The sequence below is a fragment of the Folsomia candida genome, unplaced genomic scaffold (assembly GCF_002217175.1).
Source record: "Folsomia candida strain VU population unplaced genomic scaffold, ASM221717v1 Fcan01_Sc016, whole genome shotgun sequence".
Lineage (NCBI taxonomy): Eukaryota > Metazoa > Arthropoda > Collembola > Entomobryomorpha > Isotomidae > Folsomia > Folsomia candida.
In genome coordinates this window covers 3,707,944-3,730,980 of record NW_019091208.1, presented here as the reverse complement: position 1 = coordinate 3,730,980, position 23,037 = coordinate 3,707,944, and the positions used below count along the sequence as shown (strand labels likewise).

Below are 23,037 nucleotides of genomic sequence, written 5' to 3'. Positions count from 1 at the left end.
AATATGTAACTTGTATTTATAACCTATGGTAAGTAAATGAGCAATTAAGTATGTAAAATTAGACCTTCTGGAAAGTTACTGTCAAGGTAAAATAAGAATACTTAGAACTCGGGTTCAACTTATTAGTCACAATAGAGATTAAAGGAAATGAACTCGTACACAATTACTCAAATGAAGTTACATGGGTAACTTAAATGTAAAATACGATAAGGAATGAACTCAAGTCAGTGCACAAAATTACATAAATAAATAAGCATAGCATAATGATTATTGAAGGTTATTTTGGATAAAACTTGAACTAAAGTTTAAAACTGTACGAATCCCAACATTCCGGCCGGGTTGAAATAACTATTTCAAAAATAATTACAAAGTAAGCACTAAATCGTCGTCTTGATTGGGGTCGGATGAAGGTACGGAAAGTGGGCAAATTTTCACGATGGGGCGTTTGATTTCACCGTTGGATGTCTTGAGGGTGACGACTCGAACGATTGAATCGGGTCCAGGATGAAGGGCGAGAACGCGTCCGAGCTTCCACTTCAATGGGGGGAGGTTCTCATCTTTGATAAGTACCAGTTCACCAACTGATATCTTCTTGTTTCCAGCCATCCACTTTGGGCGTTGTTGTAGGCGCGTGAGATATTCTGCAGACCAGCGTTTCCAGAATGACTGCATCAGTTGCTGCAGCAGTTGCCAATGGGATAATTGATTTTGCTTGATGTGGTCGAGTGACGGTTCAGGGATTGCAGTCAAGGGGGCACCGATTAAGAAGTGGCCTGGCGTTAAGGCAGCTAAATCCTGGGGATCAGTGGATTCTGCTGTGAGGGGTCTTGAGTTAAGGATTGCTTCTATTTGGCATATTGCTGTCGTCATCTCTTCGAAGTTGAGGCGTTGCAAGCCAATCACTCGGCGGAGGTGGTACTTGATAGATTTCACTCCTGCTTCCCAGAGTCCTCCAAAATGGGGAGAGGCAGGACTATTTAGATGCCAGGTTATTCCATCAGTTGACATGTAATTTGCAATCTTGTCATTATGGGATTTTGAAAGGAGAAGTCTCATGACATCCTTCATCTCGTTCATGGCTCCAACGAAATTGGTACCGCAGTCACTGTAGACATCGGTGGGTCGACCTCTGCGGGCAATGAATCTCTTCAGGGCGGCGAGAAATGCCTCAGTAGTTAAGTCACTCACGACTTCTAGGTGGAGGGCACGAGTTACACAGCATACAAATACTGCTAAATACGCTTTGATTGTGATCTTGCTTCCTTTGAGTAGGGGCTTGAGCATGAAGGGTCCAGCGTAGTCCACACCACATTTGAGAAAGGGTCGGGATTGATTGACGCGAAATGCTGGTAGGTCAGCCATCACTTGCTGCATGGTGCTGGCTCGTTGTCGAATACAATTCACGCACTTTCGTGTAAAGTACCGAATAGCGTCCCTGGCTCGGATGATCCAAAACTGGCGTTGGATCACTGCCATCATTAGTTGAGGTCCGGCGTGAAAGTGTCGGATATGGGCGTCTTGGATGATGAGGTGGGTTAACTGGCCATGATACGGAAGGAGAATTGGATTTTTCTGGTCTGGAGAAAGTGATGAGGATTTGAGACGACCTCCAACACGGATAACACCAGTTTCGTCCAGAAATGGGGAAAGGGAGAGAATTTTGCTCTTGCTGTGGAGTGGTTGTCCTTTCTTCAGTTGTTGAAGATCTTCATAAAAAGCTTGGTGCTGAACGACTTTGACCCAGTGATTCAAAGCTTGATGTAGTTCACCTGGGGTCAACGGGTGATGAGACTTGGTCTTTTGCGGGTGGAGATTGGGATTTCTGCAATTCCTTACGAAACGAAGTACGAATGCGGTGACTCGTTGCAATTTTCGGAGTGATGAGGTCCCACATAACAATGCTTGATCGGTATCGGATAACGTGATGTGACAAGTTACTTGGCGTTCTTCCTTGGACACGTCTTCAGATTCGAGGACTTGGACCGTGGTTGGATTTGGTATCCCACATTTGAGCCATGATGGACCATTCCACCAGAGGGGATGATGAATAAGTTCGTCACATTTGATTCCACGAGATGGGCAGTCGGCTGGGTTGTCGTCTCCGCGAACGTGACTCCATGACTCGAGGGGAACCTTGTCTTGAATCCTTGTGACCCTGTTGGCCACGAAGGTCTTCCATCGGGAGGGATTGGACTTGATCCAAGCGAGTGTGACTGTGGAGTCCGTCCAGGCGCTGACGGAGTGAATTGGGATCTTGAGAGCTGTTTTTACTTTGGGAATGAGTTCGGCTAATAGAACTGCTCCACACAATTCGAGGCGAGGAAGAGAGACGACTTTGGTTGGGGCTACACGGGTTTTGGATGTGATGAGAGAAATTGATGAGCATGACCCTTGGTAGGCGCATAAGTATACGACAGCGGCGAATGCTTTCTCAGACGCGTCGCAGAATCCAGCAAGGCAAATCTTGAGGGTTGTGAGCGGATAGGGGATATTGAGACTTGGGCAGGTTATGCTTGAATCTTTGAAGAAACAACGCTTGATTTTTAGTTTGCAAAGTTGTTGTAGGTCCACTTTGAACTCCATCCATTGTTGTTGAACGTCTTGGGGAAGTTCATCGTCCCACCCTTGATGCAATTTCCACAATGATTGCATCAAAATCTTGGCGTTTATCATGATGGGGGCTAGCCAACCGATCGGGTCGAAGAGGCGAGCTATTTCGGACAGGACGGTGCGTTTGTTGAGAGGCTTATTACCATTTGGTTGCGGGTTAAATCTGAAGAAGAAATGATCAGATTTTGGATTCCAACTTATCCCGAGGGTTTTCACGCTTGAATCCAAATCGAAGAGGTCGAGAGATTGGGTCTCTCTCATTTCTGGGGGCAGCGAGTCCAACACAGCTTGCGAGTTGGAACTCCATTTGCGTAGGCTGAGACATGCAGACTTGGCAAGGGCAATAATCTGAGTTTGGGTGTTGAGGGCTTGTTTGATAGTTGGCTCACCGGACATCAGGTCATCCATGTATAGGTCGCGCGCGGCGGCTTCTGCTGCTTGGGGGTAGTTCTTCTTTTCTACGGTTGAGACCTCCTTGACTGCTCTGGTGGCAAGGAATGATGCCGATGCTGTCCCATAGGTAACAGTGTTGAGTTTGTAGTGGCGTATAGGGCCTGAAGAGTCTTCTCTCCACAAGATTCGCTGCATCTCAGCATCTTCCGGGTGGACAAGAATCTGACGGTACATCTTGGCGATGTCTGCCGTAAATGCTATTCGGTGTAGCCTGAATCTGATTAGTAAGTCAATGAGGGGATCTTGAATAGTTGGGCCAACTAACATTGTGTCGTTGAGAGAAATGTTGTTGGATGTCTTGGCAGATGCATCAAAGACGACCCTGAACTTTGTTGTTGTGCTTGAGGGTTTCAGCACAAAGTGATGGGGCAAATAGCATTTGTTACCCGATCCGGAGTCCAAATTGGTAACTTCTGTCATGTGTCCGAGCTGCTCGTATTCCTTCATGAAGGAGTGATACTCTTGGCGATAGGTAGGGTTTGCTTGAAGTCGTCGCTCGAGGTACATGAGACGCTTCTCAGCAATCTTGAGGGAATGACCCAGCTTTGGTCGTGGGGTCTTGAAGGGGATTCTCACCATGAATCTTCCTTCATCATCACGGGTGTATGTGGAAGTGAAGTGTGTTTCTGCGGCCGATTCTTCAGGGGAAAGTAGTCGTGTGGGTGGTTCATTCTCCATTTCCCAAAACTTGCGAAGGAGGCTGTCAAGGTGTTCATCTTCTTGATCACTGGTCGATGAGAAGTGTGTCGAGTTTGGTGTTGTAGTTTCCTTTGGCGTGAGAGTGGTATGCACCGTGGGCTGGATTAGAGGAGAATCGCTAGATCCACCACCAATCAGCCAACCGAAACTGGTTTCAAGAGCCACGGGACTGTTGGGAGGACCGGACCTCTTTCCACCTTCTAGGATGGCGAAGAAAAATTCTGCGCCCAGGAGCATATCAACTTCTTCAGGTTCGTGGTACGAAGGGTCTGAGAGATTGATACCCTGCAGATGAGGCCACCTGGTGTGGTCAAATTTGGAAGTTGGAAGTTTACCAGTGATCTTGTTTGTAAGGAGGCACCTTGAGACAGTAAAGGTAACGGATGTGTCGAAATGGGGAGTTATTGTGAACCAAGTGAATCCTGATGACGTAGCTACTGCTGCTCCACCGAGTCCAGTTGCTGACGTGAGATATCGTCGACGTGGTAGGCCGATACGACGGGCGCAGGATTCTGTCGCGAAGTTGGTGTTGCAGGCGTTATCAGCGAGAATTCTTACTGTATGGTAGTGACCGTGCTTGCGTGCTTGAAGGACTTGCACCAGTGCTGTGGCGAGGAGAGTGTCGTACTCCTTGCCCAAAGAGAAAGAACGACTTGATTGAGGGGGTGTTTCAACATTTGATTTATTGTTGTAGCCTTGGGATGTTGAAGTAGACGTGAGGTGCACAATAGCACCACCATTGGGGTCATCTCTTGGCCTGGTGCCGGTTGAGTGATCCGATGGCGTGGGTCGGTGTAGCATGGTATGATGTCTTCCACCGCACGTACGACAACCCTTGTTGCTCGTACACTTTGAGACCTGATGTCCCTCAGTTAGACAATTATAGCAAAAGTTGTGCTTACGGGTGACTTCACAACGCTGCTGGACGGGAAATTGGATAAACTTCTCACAGCGGTAGATGGGATGAGACGGCTCGTCGCAACATTTGCAGGAATTGGACGACTTCGTCGCGGTGACATGGACAAGACTTCGAGGGGTTCGGCTCTTGTCGCCATGATAATTGTTGTTGGATTTGCTTGCATTCTTTGGGGTCGTGCTGGTTCCGCTGGCGGCGAGGGCGCGGGCACGCTGCTCTAGGAAATCGAAGAAGGACTTGAGGGTTGGGATAGCGCTATCGTTCAGGCTCTGTTCCCACAATTCTTTGGAGGAGGAATCCATCTTCATCATCATTAGGAAGAGTAGAATAGCATCCCATTGGTCTGTAGGTAGTTTGAGGACTTGAAGGGATCGGATGCATTCTCTTGATACGTCCACAAGTTGACGAATTGCTGTTGCTGATTGGGACTGAACAATTGGTTGATTTGTAAACTTTCGCATGATTGCAAAAAGGAGCTCACGGTCATTCTGGTAGCGGTCGGATAGCTGGCTCCATGCGATGTCGTAATTGGCGTCAGTGATTATCATACTTTGGAGTTGTCGGGCTGCTTCACCCTTTAATTGGCTTTTGAGGTAAGTGAATTTTTGGGATTTACTTAACTTGGTGTTGTCGTGGACTGCAGTTACAAACATGTCACGGAATGACACCCATTCGTGGAGATTACCGTCGAACGTGGGTAGCTCCAGTATAGGAAGTCGGATTTCGCTGTTGGTTGTGGATGTCGAGACGGTGGGGGTGCCAGGAATCTTCAGCTTGAAACCGGTCATCGTTGTGACGATACGACACGCCTTGCGAAGAAGACGTTGGTATTCCGTAACGTGGGGAGTCATATCGGCAGGAGCTGTTGCTTGAATCTTTTTATGAATATCCATCACTTCTAATTGACTGGTTTTTGCCATTGCAAGGAGATGATTGATTCCGGCTTCATCAAGGGGTGTGGTTGCATGGTTGGTGACTTCAACTTCAAGGAAATCGAGGGTGTCGCTGATGCTGCTGCGGTCGTGCACTGCTTTGTCGATCGCTGAAGGTGCCATGGGTGTTGCTTTTGGCTTCAGGAGGTTTTAATCAGTGCACAAAATTACATAAATAAATAAGCATAGCATAATGATTATTGAAGGTTATTTTGGATAAAACTTGAACTAAAGTTTAAAACTGTACGAATCCCAACACAGATACTGTTAAAATGGCCAAAGAAAATATGAATGTATCTTCTACTATGCTACGTATCACATACTTTCACTCTGTTAAAAATCTGATAGAATCAGATATATACTCCGTACTGGTATTGATTTGGTAATAACTTCCTACCGGATTGGTAGTGCTTAATTTCTGCTTGGTAAATTTTCCATTGCCACAACACTACTAAACTGTAATGCCCCTTATTACCAGTGCCAGTAGAGTCAATTACATATGTACATATGTCGGTAATGATTTACCCCAGTTTTCTAAGAGTGTATAAAAACCACCTCTTAAATATCTACACTCTAAGAAATTTTATCACCAGCGCGGTGGTCATATGTGACTCTACCGGCAGGTGGCAGAAGACCACCGGAGGGTGGATGCCCATCACCAGCTTAGTGATGATCAATCACCATGCGGTGGTGCAGTTGTCACCGTTCGGTGGTTGCAGCTGTCACCATTCCGGTAGAGTCACATATGACCACCGCGCGGTGATAGTTATCACCAGGTTTCTTAGAGTGTACCCCTTTATACTTAAATGTCAATCTCCCAAAAATTGTGTACATTTGGTTACTTACTTCACACTCTTGATCGCGATTGCTGGCTGTTGAAGAAAATCGAGTAGGGCACATCCGCTGTAAAATGAATGAATCAGAACCAGAGCGGGGGCGAGAAGGGCTGAAAAAGAAAATAAATTGGTTAGGAAATGCCGTACTCTCAATCACCATCAAATCAAGGAGCACGAGCGAGTGCAGATTCGACAGCGTCTTCTCGAGGGAGAAACAAGCTCCTCTTCCTTCCTCTCCACCGACCGTCGAGTTTTTCCAGCTCCGTTCAGGTCGGACTGGAAGTGGCGTAGTCAATGGTCTCTGACTGACTGATGTATTCTCCTTTCTGGATGGTTGGCAAAATTAATGGGTTAAAAATGACCTCATCAATTTTATTTTCCGTCAGTATTCACCGCAACGAAATAATGGCGGCGTGTCTCCACGAGTACACGGACTGGGAGCGACCCATTCAAGTAAGTACACACACAGAATCGATTTGACATTATACGCCAGACGTGCTGCTGCCTGGATTGAAACAAATGAGGGGAATCCATTACGCTAAATATTGTGTTGTCTCTTTTGTACCGCTTACAGCATCCGATTAGCGTCAGGGATGAAACGTTGGACGCCTTGGCGGACGCGCAAGTAAGAAATTTTATGTATTATCATGGGGAAAGTTAGTTTTATTTTAATTTTATTGAAGTATAGGGGTGAGTAGGACTACTTACAATGGAGGTCTCGTAACGTATGTCGACAGATTTTGAGCAAATTAGTGTCAATCTATCACAAGTTTAATTGGTATGAAATTTGCAAAAGACACGATCTCTCAATTGGCAAGTTTGGCGGAGATATTTGCATCCGAAAAAGAGAAAGTGTAAGATTTGTCAGCTTTAAGGCGCGTTTTCTCCTCTTCGGATGCAAATATCTCAGCCAAACGTGGCCATTGGGAGATCGTATCTTTTGCAAATTTCATACTAACTAAATTTGCGATCGATTGATACTAGTTTCCTCAAAATCTGTGGGGATACGCTGGGAGATCTCTATTATTAGTGCTTATTATTACGGGGTACATATGTTTGCGTGCAGAATAAATAGCGTATGACACAGATTTTGTGTGCGCTAGTTAGCCCAACTAATTCTCGGTTAGTGCCAAGGACAATAATTCACGAGATCATGAGCCATTTGAGGAAGGCAGTAGGGCCGCCGCAGGAGGTAATCATAACCAGCCGCTCTCCTCAAAACAACTCTATTCGTTATGCACATTACGTTTTATGGTGTGGTGAAAGTGAAGGTGAAAGCAGTGGGTTCACAAGCAATTATCTCCCCATTGATTAAGCATTAGTTGTAGTAATATAAATCTGGTCGTTCGTTGTCCTGTTCTTCTGTGTCCCTACGTATCTGTGCAAAATAATATGCTTCCCCCTGTCACAAACATACGGCGCTTGCTCTCACACATCATCTTCATTTGCATTATATTCCCCCAAAGTGTTTGAATATTTTCAACCCTACTAGAATACATAAATATGGTAAAAGTATGTTTATGCTTTCACCATACATATTTACTTGGGCCGGAATGATGCCACCAAACCAAACCACCATGCACAACTGGTGGGATGGGGCTCATGATGATGATGATGATGCGAGATATACGATAATCTGCATAATACGATACGCCGTCATCATCATCATCGTCCTGCGGCTGGAGTATAATTTGTGGGTGAGCAGGCCGGCTTGACATCACGATTTCCCGTCACTTTCACCTAGTTTTGAAGTGCAGCGATACATATGCGTGTAGGGTCGTTTTTAGCCCGTATGTCTACATTTTGTGCTACTGAAAACTAAAGAAATTAGCTGTATAAGCGACCCACATTTTATTTCGTATTTTGCAGTGTGTGGTAAATACATGTAGAATTTATGATTTCCTGACAGTGCCCGCGGAAGCGGGGGACAATGTCCCCACGGTTGTTCGATGTCCCTAACATCTCCCCATCTTATATAAACCCCTCCCTCCCCCATCCTACAATGTTAATGTCCCCACACCCCTTCCGCGGCCCCTGTTTCCTGACTTCCTGAGTCGAAATCTGTTCTGAAATTTTGTAATTGCATGTGAGCACTTTGGCCCAGCTGTGGGCAGGCCTCATTGGTCGCGAGATGAATGACAAGCATATGTACGAGGGAGCGAAACAATATGAAATGAATGGGTGTATCTATGAATGTATCCTTTCCTCAGGTGGCAATAAATCTTGGCCCCAGTGACATTTATGTATATTCCCGAATGACCCGAACTTACCAAACCGGTCGTGGCACAGCGTGGTACGGCGGAGGACGCGTACAGACCCACGACCCAGCATTGACATTAGTCTTTAGAAATTTTATGCTATGCTTGTTCAGCAAGAAATGTAGGAGAGTGTAAAAAGCGGGCTCAATTTGAGGGGTGGGTCGTGTTGGCCAATTTGTTGGTGAAAGAAAAACGCAAAGAAAGTTGGGCGATAAATAAGTACGCAGTGCGTATAAAAATATGTGCAAAACTGCTTTCACTTTGGTGCTTAAGTAATATCGCCGTGATTTTAATAAGGGTCGATTTTGGGAGGGACATGACATTAAAACATTCATAACAACAAGGCTCACACTTAAGATGTCTGTTCCACTTGGATTTGCATGCAAATATGTGAGGCAGAAAGGTGTATGCATAATTTAGATAGGAGGGAAATTGGGTCTTATATTAATCTGCGTTTCATAATATTTCACCCCAAGTGAAAAAAAGTGTCGTATGTGTTTGTAGCGAGCTAATGGGCTGTCACACCTTACTTACGGTTTTATGTATCTCGTTCTTTTTTAGATTGTCGCTCCCCTGGTCAAACTGGGAGATTTACACTCACAGTCGAATTCCAAGTCGTACTTTTACGTGTTTGAGTACCAGTCCAAAATCTCGGATTACCAACAGGTAAGCATTTTACGTTTCTTGCAGTGTAAGTAGTTTTTGTAAAATGCTACATGTTTACATACTTATAACTACGAAAGGCTATTTTGCATATGTCCATAAATTGGTACACTGTTAGAAATTTGGTACAGCGCAATTTGGTAACGAAATTTGGTACAAAGTAATTTCTCGGTATTAAAATTTAAAAAATACTGGTCCCTAAAAATTCGCTACCACTTTGGTAAAACTTTAATACCGAGCTATTACTACAACAGTATTATTTATCAATACTATGTTGGTAGCGTCATACAATATGACTACCACGTGGTATCATTTCAATACTGGATTTCTAAGAGTGTATGCCTTTTATAAATAGCTATGTATGTACAATATGTATTCGAATGTGTGTACATGCTGTTACAACTTGCCCCAAATTTTCTTCCACTTTCACTCCTGCACCACTGGATTGATATTGCAGACGTAGGTAGGCATAGCTATAGACGGGAGCCAGCAAACCAAACTAAATTGAATTTTCTCCAGCTCTCTCTCTCTCACTTTCTCCTTTTCGTAACAGGAAATGTCTGTCGGCTTTCACGGAAATTTACCGTCTCAAAGTTGAGCTTTTATTTGAAGAATTTTTGATCCGGTTCCGATAACCAGTCAGCAGCACGGCTGCTTTGAGAAGCGCAGTAATTTCTCTCTTTGATTTATAGAATTAGGCAACCTGTGATTAATTACTGCAATCAATTAGGCTTTACTATACTCAAATGTGTTAAAAACTTACCTACTTTGAAATTCAGGGAAGAAGAAGCAGAAATCTTATCCGTGCAAGATTTTAGATTTCCACCGTCCTCCCTCAAGTTCCAAATTAATTTCGTTATTTATGACGAGTCCAACTTTCTCCAGGCAAATGGTGCGATTAGGGATCAGAATTACAATTTTATTCCAGAGTCAAGATGGATGATTGTTTGTGGCAATATTTTATGGCTGGGTGGCTCATTTCCTTTTATATATTTTGCGACCTAGAGAAAAAAGAAAAAAAGCCCTGTTTGCCAAGACTTTGAGGGCCCGTAACTATAATTAATTTTTGTGTTTGCAGCGGCTCGGATGTGTACAAGGGGAGGTAAGAGAGGAGAAAGCGTTTCATACTTTTTTATCTTGAGCAGAGGGCGGTTATTTATTTATTTTCGGCTTTTTCATTTGATCACGGCCGATGGTCAGACTTTGTGGGTGTGTTAAATAACTCGCATAGAGCAGAAAAAAATCAAAAAATTTCCACATTTTGTTAAATATTTCTAGGTTTTCAGACATATTATTTGTAAATATTTCCGCTATTATTTGAAAATACTTCAACATTTTGGGTATTTTTAAAAATGCGAATATTTTGTAAATATTTCAACTATACGATTTTTAATAAAAAAAATTCGAACACAACAAATACAGAGATACAAATTTTACGAAAATTTTATATTTTTATAGTTTTTTTTGTACATACGTACTTCGAAAATATTTTGGCGTTGTTTCCTAATAAATATTAAACGCATACATTTTTATTTGTTTTTTGTACATATTTTGTAAATATTTTGGCGTATTTTCGTAAATATCTTTGCGTTCTTTTTCCTAAAAATTAAATACATATTTCACCCATTTTTCCTTAACTACATATCCGCCCTCTGCTTATCAAGCTACGCTTCACGCACATACTTTATGGGTCACATATATGACCATGTGTTTGTAAATAGGATCTCCTGTACATTTTTGGAGTGCCTTTGTATTTTTCCGGAAATGAGTTTGGGCAGCATGGGAAAGGAGGAAGTGGTGGTGGGGCTGAGTCTGAAGATGAATTTCCAAAATTGGGGTTTTTTACTGGAAACTATTCTCGCAATGAAGTGCAGCTGTCGCAAACTGTTATCGGCTACTGGGCCAATTTCATTCGCTCTGGGTAAGCAAAAATAATATATATCTACACACACTCAGATGTTATTAAAATCGCTAAAGTGCTGATTTTTAATGCCACCTACGACCCACTCAGCATAATGTGATACGCATATTCTCTCATGTCATAACGAAAAGTATTATGTAGGTATTTACCACTTGAGAAACCGTGTCACGTATTTCGTTCCTTCCTCTCTGCGAAATAAGCTGGATCCACTTTTGCTAGAGATTTCATATGGTAATCTTTGCGAATGATGGTAATCCTTGGAAATTAACTTCTTCTCAGAGAGGATATGTTTCTATGTGTAATTCCGCAGTTAATTGCGTGCTGGTGCTGATAAGAATTATAAAAGTTGGCTTGGAAAGCTGTGTTATGTGTGAATGTAAAGCCGGGATTTTGTAGTGACGTGTTTACGGAATGGATTATCACAGCGATGTGTTCAGTGGCCGCGGACGCTGTGGGGACGTTAACATTGTAGGATGGGGGAGGGAGGGAGGGGTTTGCATAACGTGGACAGATGATGGGGACATTGTCCCGACGCTTCCGCGGCCACTGAATAATGTGTTTACTGCAATTGGATTTTATCCAGATTAATGTGTGTTTTATTTTAAACAATTCGATTTGCTCAATGAAATTGCAGAAACCCGAATGACGACAAACTTGAGGGTGAAAGTCTTCTCCCGAACGGTGGAAGTGGCAGCGGTCGTACCGGAAATAGTAACGAGAAGTCTTCAAAGTCCCGAATCGTGGAATGGCCGCAGTACGATCCGTTGTACAAAAAGTATTTAACAATCGGTAAGCTGACTCTGTTATCATGGTCGTCATCATGAAATCACTTTGAAGCGAATGCATAGGGAGGGACCTCAACTTATTTATGCCCTTTCCTACCCGGTTTGAGTTTAAAAGCTAGCGTAACTTTGACTAGTCGACATAGACTACGTAATTCCCGTATGTAAGACATAGATACTCCATGAGCTACATGGAATTCAGGGTTTCACTGTGCGATTTTAACCACTATCCAAAACCGGTTTTAACCAGTGTTGGACACAGAATTTTGGACGTCTAAAATGTCCAAAAGTGTTCAAAATTGAAAATGGGGCGAAATGTTACAAGCAATTGAATCTTTCAATAATCCGTTGACTAGGGGATTCAAAACCGGTTTTTCAAAACCGGAAAAACCGGAGAAAAACCGGAAAAACCGGAGAAAAACCGGTTTTCGGTTTCACCGAAAACCGGTTTTACAAATTCTAAAAACCGGTTTTTCGTCAAAATTTTAAATTTTTAAACGCTATTATTTTTCGGATTTTGACGCTATTTAAACAAAATTGATAACATTCTTGCTTAAAAATAAGGCCCGTAATTATTTTGAAAAACTATTTGATAATTTTTAATATAATTTTGCTGGTTCTTTGGATTTTACACAATTTAAAAAGTTGCAAAAAGAATCACCAAAATGAAAAGCAATGAATTTGAAAAACTGCATAAATTATTAGCGGGGGGTCTTTTGTTCGTATCCAACTGCGATAACCATTTTTTAACCCCTTAGCGATTCCGTATTTCCTTCATAAATTAATAACCGAAACCTCGAATTTCCATTTGCATAAATTATATTTTCAAATAAACTTCGAACGTAGGTAAGTATGCCCATGCCAAAATTTGGGAAGTTGTAGCTTTAAGTTTTGGTTGAAAATTGTATGAATGCGTATTTTGAAAAGTCATACATATGTATGTATATATATGTATGTGCGGTCCGACTTGTGCATTTAAGAAAATGTTTATCTTGTCCATGAATATATAAAAATTTCTCCGGTCGTAATCTAGTGCAAATCTAAGGTTTTTTGTGTAGCCATTCGCCAAAAGTGCGCAACCTTGCAAATGGGTTAAAATCTGAAAAATGACACACTAATCTATATTTTTATCTCATTTCCTACGAATGTAGTATTTTCAGATCGAAGTAGATTATGCTTCCGTATACTTTTTAGAATAAAACAAGGCTTCGGTAACATATTCACAATTAATTAGCATCTTCAATTTAGGGTATATATATGTATTTCCTCAAACAATTAAAGAAGATGTATTTTTGAATTATTTTAACATTTTTCGTGAATCTTTTTGTTAGGCCATTGTTTTTAAGGTTAGGGCTTTTAAACCTACGATACCCACATACTCAATTTTTCTACCTTTCTCGTGCACAAAATATTATTTTGGAAAAACGGTGAAAAACCGGTTTTTCGCCGGTTTTGGTGGGTGCAAAACCGGAAAAACCGAAAACCGGTTTTCAGAAAAGGGCCCGGTTTTGAATTCCCTACCGTTGACATACATATACATATGTGCAATCCCCTTTAACTTTGAGCATTTTGGTCTGTAATTCTGTGGGTTTAGAAAATTTCTTAATTTCTCGTAAGAAAACGCGTAAGAAAAACAAAAGTTTTTCCGAATTTCGCAGTATTACATACACGCCAAAGTGTTTCAAATTAATAGGAGATTACATACATATCTGTGCATCTTTAGATTTGGAAAAAAATCATTAATAGAGAACTTGTAACACAAATCGCCCCATTTTCCAATGCTGGATGATTCTGGAAATTTTGAACGATATCCAGCCCAAAAGTGGTTTTGGACGTCCAAAACGAAACACTGCATGCAACTCAGCAGTAGGCGAAACGTACATGTCTGCTTATTTGCTTAATACTACCGTATCCATCAGATTGCAATGCGTCCTTAAAACAAACTGAACAGACCCGATTGCGAAATCAATTCCGTGTATTTTCCTGCCGGATAAACAAATGCGATGCAGTTCCAACGTACTAGCCCTGATTTTATTATGACTCGGATTGGACTTGTAATTGTATCCGGGACGAGTTTGATTGTGAAAGAGAGAAAGAGGGAGAGACTAGAATTTGGATTTCAGAGTTTTGTCTGATTTAATCTCATTTGATACATTTAGCGACTAACGAACTATTTACGAGTTTAACTATGTACCCTACAGTAGTTTTACATACCTTTTCTGGGGAAAGGTGCATTCATGCATTTATTTTATGGGGACAATTTGAACGCTAATCTAATTTTTTATTAGAGAAGGAAGATTTTAGTCAAAACAGCATGAGGAAAAGTTTTTCAAACTTTGCTATAAATTCGAGACATAACTTTAACATATTTATTAACGTCACTGTTTTCCAGACTGTACAGATTGACCCAAATTTCATTCTGTTACCTGAAATCTATCCAAATTCAAGTCGATATTTTCCAAAATTTCAAGGTTCATTCTTGCATTCATTTTATGGGGTAAATTTTTTATTAGTCAAGATTTTACAAATTTGAAACAGCAGCCGAGTGTGGAGAAAGTTTTTTTTTAAACTTTGCCACAAACTCTACAGATAACAGAATATACTTCGTAAGTCACTTTTTCCAAGACTGTCCAAATTGATCCAAATTTCATTCAATCAATTTGCCTGAAATCCATCAAAATTCAAGTCGATATAGATCTTTCCAAAATTTCAAGGTGCATTTATGCATTCATTTTATGGTGGAAGGTATTTATACAAGTTAGTTTTTTATTAGTGAAAATTTTGCATATTTGAAACAACAGCCGAGCGTAGAAAAAGATTTTGGACAAATTTTCCCACAAATTCGACAGATAACCAAGCATACTTTGTACATCACTGTTTTTCCAGACGGTACAAATCCAACCAAATTTCATTCATCTGCCTGAAATCTATCGAAATTCAACTCTCGATGTGCATAGAGTTTCCCAAAAATTTCTGCCCTTCGTATTTGCTCAATACGTATGTTCATAAGAGGGAAAGAACATCAAGGGAAAATGTGTGTCTTGTTAATTAAAAGCATCGCAATCACCCATTCACCCAAGCCGCAAAATGTGAACGAAACGAGCCACCCACTCTCTAAATACCCACTAATTTACATTTGCTTATAGCGAATGATTTAATTTAAGACCGATTGAAGTTTCGAATTCCTATTGATTAGGATGAGTTGTTTTGTTGGTTTTGACTTTGTTGATCATCATCCCAGCAGAATTTCGAGTGGGCGGAGAAATACATAAGTCTTTTACCTGTCGAAACATGCTTAACGGCGTGGTTATTACGAAATCTTAACTATGCAGAGTTGCCCACGGCTTGTTGCTTGTTATGCCAGTGAGTCAGTCAAATTCTAATAATACGACTACTTACTTATGCATCCACTAACGATACGGAGAGGTAATCGGCTTGAATTCCTTTCTTCTTCCCACTTGTCCTTTGTCCTTCCACCAATAACGAGACCATAAATGACTATACGAGACTAGAACGGCATTAGGAGGAGTAGAATAAGAAGATCTTGTTAGTCAACTTTCTCTTTTTTTCCCTTTCTCTCTTTTTTTCCTCCTCTGGTAAAAGCTGAAATAAAAGAAGTGAAAGTAATTTATTTGTTTTGCTGAGAAATATGAATTGTAAATTGGATGGTTTCCTTTTCCTTTGCAGACATGAAGCCAAGAGTGAGGACGCACTACAGAGCGCACAAATTATCCTTTTGGTTACACCTCGTGCCAGACCTGCAAAAAAATGGGTAAGGGTCGCTTATCCCAAGTTTTGTGGGTATATGAATGATTCACTGGTTGGTTGTGTTCTAGGTACGGCGCCCCCAGCGGTCATCACACCGTGAATGCGAATCCCTTCCCACCATCGTCATCGTCAAGTGCGAATATCCCGTCTCATCCGAACTCGGGTCTTGTAATTTTGCCCCCTGAAGACTCCACTCATAATTCATCTACTCCGTCGCCCCCGACAATCCAATTGGTCGGGCCGGGTCCACCCATGTGGGAACATAATCCGAATCAACAGCATGGAAACTTTTACCCAGGTGAGTTCCCCCGTGTGACGGGGACGGCGACGACGACTTTATTTATCTTGAGCATTTCATTCCTACTCAGAAAAGGGACTCAAACCGTGTTCAGCCCAGATTATTTTTTGACTGTGTTAGTTTACTTTTTAGAAACAACATGAAGTTGTCAAGTTTTTTGGCACCACAAGTTGGTGAAAACGCTCGGTTTTCCAGTAAAATTTGTGCCTTGCGGTAGAAATTGGGCGTTTCGCGAACGTGGGGCGCCCAAAACTTGCTGAATTTTTGCATCTGCGCAAGTGCGCGCTAAATGTTTCTAAAGAGTTGTGTTGCCATTGTGTTCGTTCAAACTAACATAGTACAAAAATAATCTGGGTTGAACATGGTTTGTGTCCCCATTGTAAGATGTAAAGATTGAAGGTGCAGTGTGTAGTGGTAAAATAGCATGAAATATCTGTACCAACCATGTCTGGTTCTTCTTGTCGTCTAATTTCGTTTCTCTTGTGACATGTGTCACGGGACATAACTTGGCCGAGAACTAGATTTTCAGGCGCTTGTCCAAAATGTCTGATATTTTCAGGTGGTAAGTATGCAGTGTGGTCAGTGGCCACGGAAGCCGTGGGGACATCTGGGGACACTAACATTGTAGGGTAGGGGAGGGCAGGGCTTATATAACATGGGCAGATGATGGGGACATTAAATAACCGTGGGGACATTGTACCTCTGTTCCTCCACTTCTGCGGCCACTGCTGTAACGTGGTATGTACGTAGGTACCGGCATAGGGTCACATCTGCAATGAAATGTGTATCTTTCATAACGCGAAGAAATTTCGAGCTACTTGTGGAGAAAGCGTAATGTTGAGAATATAATGTAATGTCGTGAAGGAGGATTTTGCATTAAGGGAAAGCGAGACTAGTTTGAGTTAAGTTTGGGACGACGGAACACATCTCACGATCCAACGGTTATTTCGTTATCTCGCCTCAGTTGTTATAATAAAGAAATTTAACATGCCAAGAGAGTAAATGTGTGTCAGTTTGAATTAAGGTGGTGGAATTTACGTATTATGCATGCATCCTTCAGGTGGAAAAGGAGGTATACATCGATATCAGTATGACTATATGTGTCCCTAACGTATTGGAGCGTTATTAAGGGGTGAAAGTGCTTTATAAGATCGTTATGTCCGTCCGTCTGTCTGTCTGTGGGCTGAATTTTCAAGAAAGTTTCACCACGAACCCTATACCATTAATATTTTAACCTCCGACATGTGACAACGAGGTCAAAGTTCATCCTAAATCACATAATTTTCATATGGTGTCATTTTACAATGTAGGTACTGTATCACGCTCTTTCTTACGTTCGTTTTAGCCAGTTTATTCTTCGTCAGACTATCCTATAAAAGTATGCACGCACAGGTCGACAATTTTTGAAAAATGTCTCTCCAATTTCCTCACCACTGTAGAATCTATTCTAAAATTAGAATAACCTTTTAAAACCGGTTACGTAAAAGTGATGGTTATACGAATAAGATGACACTAATCTTCACCTTGAACTCTCCCCAATTTCTAACCCAACTTTCTCTCTCTTTCTCTTCTCCTTAGGTCCGGAGGTGGACGTTGACGGCTTCCAAATGTACTCCACCGCCCTCTCCGTCACCATCGCGATCGGATGCTCCCTCCTCATCTTAAACATTTTAATCTTCGCCGCCTTCTACTACCAACGAGACAAACGCCGCGCCGAAGAGATGGACAATTCCCCCTCACGTGACCCCAACAGTCAAAGCATGTCCTCCATGAGCCACCACTCCCCCCACCACCACACCCACGGCGGGGTCACCTACACCAAAGCGGACGTGACCAGTATGGGTGGCGGGAGGAGGAAGGAGAATGGACAAGCCATCCAAATGGCGTCGCATCCCGGCAGCGGCGGACAAACCGTGCAAATGCCAATGCCCAACATTTGCGGGGAACTCCCCCCCTTCGACAACTCCTCGAGTGACGGAGGGTACGGTCAGTGTCACAGTGGTCACCACCAAGCCCAGTATCACAATCCCCAGGGAGGAGGAGGAGGTGGCGGAGGAACAATGAAACGGAAACAGCAACAGAACGCTACTCAAACCTCGTACGAAATGCCGATGCCCGACGCGGTCTTGGCGGCGTCCATGATGTCCGTGAAATTCGATGACTCGCCCGAGTGCAGTGTAAAAAGTGGGACTTGTGGAGGAACTCTGCGGAGATCGAGTTTGACGATGAAGGATCAGTTACCCAACCAGGGTCATTTTAGTGTCGCCTCAGGCTCCGGAGGCGGAAATGGGAGTTATGAAAGTGGATCTAGAACTGTACCCAGGCCGCCCAAGAGAACCACGCCGACCGTCAAGTTTGGACCGGAAACTAATTTGGAGAGTCCGACAGGTTCTGGATCCGGCTCTACGAGCGTCGGAGTTGGGCCAGCACCTCCTCCAGGCTTTGCCTCACAGACGTTAAAACCTTCATTAAAGAAAACTCTTAATTACTCTCCGAATGCTGATGAGCTCAGGGTATAGTTTTTGCGACGAGTTTATAAGTAATCTTCTCGCTTGGTGGATAACTTCTTCTTTCCCCACCTGACTTGAGAGAAAGTTGAGCTAAACTGCGGCACCCATCCTCCGCACCGCCCACCAAAAGTGGATCCCATAACAGACCAAAACTCTCTTAATTGTTCTTATACCTAAGTCTGAAACCTAAACCAATCCATCTTCCAAATGTCCGCGAAGAAGAAGAAAAGAAGAGTTGGGAATTTGAATAGGCAACTTATTGGAAAGAGATCTTATTAATTTTACGGATCTTTATACATACATACCCAAATTATTTTATTACACACGAATTTTCCTCACTTTTTGTATTATTCGTTCAAAAGTTGAAAACTTTGGAGTCGTCACTGTTTGTTCAGTCAGTCACCCCTCCTCTCCCCTTACACACACATAGACCAAAGTGTAGTAGTTCGTTAGTTTTACAAGAAGAAAGAAGACTATGTACGTGTGTGTGGAAACTTTTTCTCGAAATTAAGCTACCTCGACACTTTAGTTATTAATGAACTCTTTCATTTCGAAACTTTACCAGATTAACTAATCCATCCCACCCTTCTTCCTACCTCCGCTCTGCTAAGCTAAGTTTCTCCTTTTAAAACTTGTTTCAAATCCGAGAGACTTTTTTTCTCTTCCTTCTAAATTATGCAAAACCCGAAATATTCATCAGTCATGGTGTATGCGATATAAATATAAATACGTAAAGAAAAAAAAGAAGTTGCTCAGATAGAAGATCAAGCAGACGAAAAAAATATCCACTTAATTGTAATCCGTCATTCCAATCCAAATAACCAACTAAGGAGCAGACTCGTCCTCTTACTTAAATACTTTCTCTCTTCTGCATATACGTGTATAATAATAATAAAGCAAGTTTAACAAGTGCCAAGTGATACCGATGTGATCTTATCTTACAAGGTGTGCCTTATCTCTCACAAAGTTCTTAGTTCATACATAGTCTCACTCTCCTCCTCCTCCTCCACTGCGTCAGAAGAAAGTCGGTACTTACTCGTTAGGGAATCAAGAAGTACTTCGATATAGTGGGGCAGAAGAAGAAGAAGAAGTGGGAGAAAGTCAGTCGGCTTGATACGTACGTACACTCATCTCATCTCATCCACCTTTCATCCCATCCAAACCAAACCAAACTAAATGTTATGGAGTAGATTGTGTAGCTTGTTGGTAATATATACGTATGGTACGTACGTGGATAGTTGGTTAGTCAACTTGTTCACTTTATTACGTCCTTGTCGACTTGATCAAAATCTAATTCTGCTTCTTATGTACTTAATAGCTTCTCCTCCGTTCTTTGTCGACTACTTAAGTGAGTGTGCCCCAGTTACGTAATAATTCTTTAAGAGGATGTTGCGCATTAAGTTGGTTGAGTGTTTTGATAAGGAGGCAGACTTTGTTGGGTTGTTTGTTTCATTTTTGTGCAAAATTTGACAATCAGTAAAAATGCAAGTTTTTCTTGCCATGTTTTTAACTACCTGGTGACCTAAATGTGTATGTAAATTTTGATTTAAATGGGTTTTTTTTATTACTAGTCCGAGCAATACAACCAGTCGTACACACACAGTTTTTTGTGATATTTAATATTGATCCAAGAGAAGAGAAAAAAATCTGTACCAATCCCAAATAAATGTTAAGTTGGTAAATAAATAACTAAATTATTGTAATATACATAAATATATGTACTTAAATAGTATAACTATAGGTGGAAATTAATCACGATATCAATCCTCAAATTTACACTACCTACTTTATGCCGACGCAATCTTAAATAAATCTTGTAAAAACAATGTTAACCTTAAACTTTCTTAATGCACTATTATAAGCTTTGTGTACTTACATAATAAGAAAAGCCCTTTTATACAGTGTAACACCTAATTAAGGTAACTTTATACGGACTTTGCAAATTTTTGCATGGAGTCAGTAATTATAATGAAATTTCCTTCCTTTTACCCATGATGATCTTGGTGGATTTGATGAATAAAGGACAGCAGTTGAGGCTGTCGCTTAATAAAATGTGTGCATGTGGTACAAGTTTATTAACACTTTCGGTAACAAGTTTGGCTTTCATTCATATTTAAAAGGAAAGAATGCGTGAAAGTAAATTCATCATTATTATTACGAAACAATGCCAATGTTTTATGCCTTTGCATATTTAGTTTCATGCATACTTTGCCAAAACAACAACTTATGAGAAGAGAAGAATGCAATAAAACAACAATCTGTGAGTTTAGCAAGTTTCCTCGTTTCCTCAACATCTTAAGTAACATCAGTGGAACAAACGATTTCACATTTTGACCATAAATCTCGTAAATCCTCTCATCATGAGGGTGACAGTAAACCATGAACATTGTTGTGAAATTACTACAATGAGAGAGAAGATCAGCTTTATGTATCCGATGGGAAACCAACGGGTAGGAATACCTAATTGCGCAACGTACATAAAAAAAACCCAAGTTATTTTTCACTTCCATGAAAAAAAAGACAAAAAAAGTCTGCCTAATTGAAAGCCTTTTCGAATGGGGGAGACTGTCTGTAAGACTCGGCGTGAAAGTCAATTTGACTAAAGTGTAGAAAGTCTGGGCTGTGACTTTCTCTAGGAAAACTCACAATTTATTTTGTATTTTGTGAACGACGTACGTTGGGTTGGATGGTATGGCAAGTCAGTTTAGGAGGGAAAAGAAGACGAAGGATTCTAACGATTCTGCTGGTTCAGTGATCTTTCATGTGTCAAGTTCAATTTGAAATTCATCACTTTCACTCACCTTCTTCTTCGTCTTCTTCTTCACTTTTGAACTCTAAACTTTTAAAGACGTGTTTCTTCTATGGTTGAATAATTTTCGCGTAGATTTGACACGTGTATCTAATCCGGGAGAAGTAGTGCAGATGCAGGTTTACAATTGTCGGGCAATTTAAAATGATTACCATTTATGGAAGGAGTGTACTTAATCCATTCAAAATCTAAATTCTCAAATTAGTTCCCAAAAATTATGGATTCTTCCAATTTAAGTTTAGTTTTAATCAATAATAATCGTATTGGTACCACTATTTGATTTTAAATTTGAATTGTGCTGGTCACACTGCATCCATATTTATGCATTATCGGGAAAGATTTTCTACTTGTCAAGCTTAATTTAGATACTCAAATAGCGATCCTTCTTTGATACTTAACTTTGATCCAGGGCCTTGTGTCGCTGAATTTGTCCTCATGCTTAAACTACGATGCCAATCAGTCGTCTGGGAATACATAGTTGGTGGGAGGTGAGAAATCAGGCTAATTCTAATTATATGAATACTAAGTAATTTCATTTTCAGGCTAAATTCATAAAGACAATATTCACCCATGGATGTATGGAAGTGACACAAGTTGTGAACCAGGCTTCGCTGTGAGTTAGCAATTAAAGAGACGAGAACCAGAAATACAATTAGTAGAGTCAATCAAACAAAAGGTAGGTGACAAGTGTTGATTGTTTTAAAGTTGATGGTAAATTGAATTGACAATAATGAAAGGACTACACCCAAAGAAAACTGGTATTATATATATAATTAATAGCTGGAGAACATATATGACTCTATACCGGCCGGCACTTGTAATAACGGGCATTGCCGTTTAGTAATGTTGTGATTCTGAAAAATTTCCCACTAACTTCCGGAAAAAACTACTACCAATCGGGTAGGAAGTTATTACCAAATATATATCTGACTCTACAACATTTTTAACTGTGTAGCATCACTTGGTCGGAGTGCGCATTTCTCATTCTCAAAGTTTTAACATTTTCCACAATACTTACTGATTTTTAATTTGAATCCACGTGGGTCAAATTTCTCCTAAATTGCATTACTTCTCATCCCAATATACACTGAATACTCCCAAATGAAGATAAAGAACCCAAATAATAATTACACTATTGGACAACAAATGGAGTCATCGTATTGAAGAAAAGTATGTATGTCTTGTTGGTCATCTATAAATAGAGATCAATAAAAATACCAGCACAACCACTCCAATTTATTTTTCTCTCATGATTCTATCTCTCTTTCTCAAAGTTGACATATTATCAAAGTCAAACTCCCAGCCGACAAGTCCCAAAGTGGTTCAACCTTTAGTTGACTACTTTCTTCAGAAAATCAACAGTTTCTCCTCTCTTTTCACCGACTTTTTTCTACCCCAACCTGACAAAAGGTAGAAATTGGAAAAATTCCTGGAAAAATCCGGATGAACTGATACGCAAAAAAAAGTTGCTGGAAAGACACCATTCTTGCGAAACCACAAAAGTTTTGCTTTCTTTTCAACAATGCAATGTGGTTTATATGTATCTCTGGCTGAATTATTGTTGAATGAGCAAGAGCAGGGC

At 41.1% G+C, this 23,037-nt stretch overlaps 1 protein-coding gene across 1 annotated transcript in view; it reads left to right on the top strand.

Moving 5' to 3' along the window:
* The window catches only part of LOC110856549 (neuroligin-4, X-linked), a 90,232-nt gene extending 69,883 nt beyond the window's left edge, over window positions 1-20,349 (top strand). Inside the window, exons 9-17 of the mRNA XM_022105034.2 lie at window positions 6,833-6,899; window positions 7,021-7,071; window positions 9,266-9,370; window positions 10,446-10,469; window positions 11,089-11,288; window positions 11,923-12,077; window positions 15,758-15,842; window positions 15,907-16,136; window positions 17,715-20,349. Of these exons, the coding sequence (XP_021960726.1) occupies window positions 6,833-6,899; window positions 7,021-7,071; window positions 9,266-9,370; window positions 10,446-10,469; window positions 11,089-11,288; window positions 11,923-12,077; window positions 15,758-15,842; window positions 15,907-16,136; window positions 17,715-18,655 (1,858 nt within the window). The 3' untranslated portion in view covers window positions 18,656-20,349. The remainder of the gene's footprint in view (window positions 1-6,832; window positions 6,900-7,020; window positions 7,072-9,265; window positions 9,371-10,445; window positions 10,470-11,088; window positions 11,289-11,922; window positions 12,078-15,757; window positions 15,843-15,906; window positions 16,137-17,714) is intronic.
* Window positions 20,350-23,037: the final 2,688 nt, after the last annotated feature.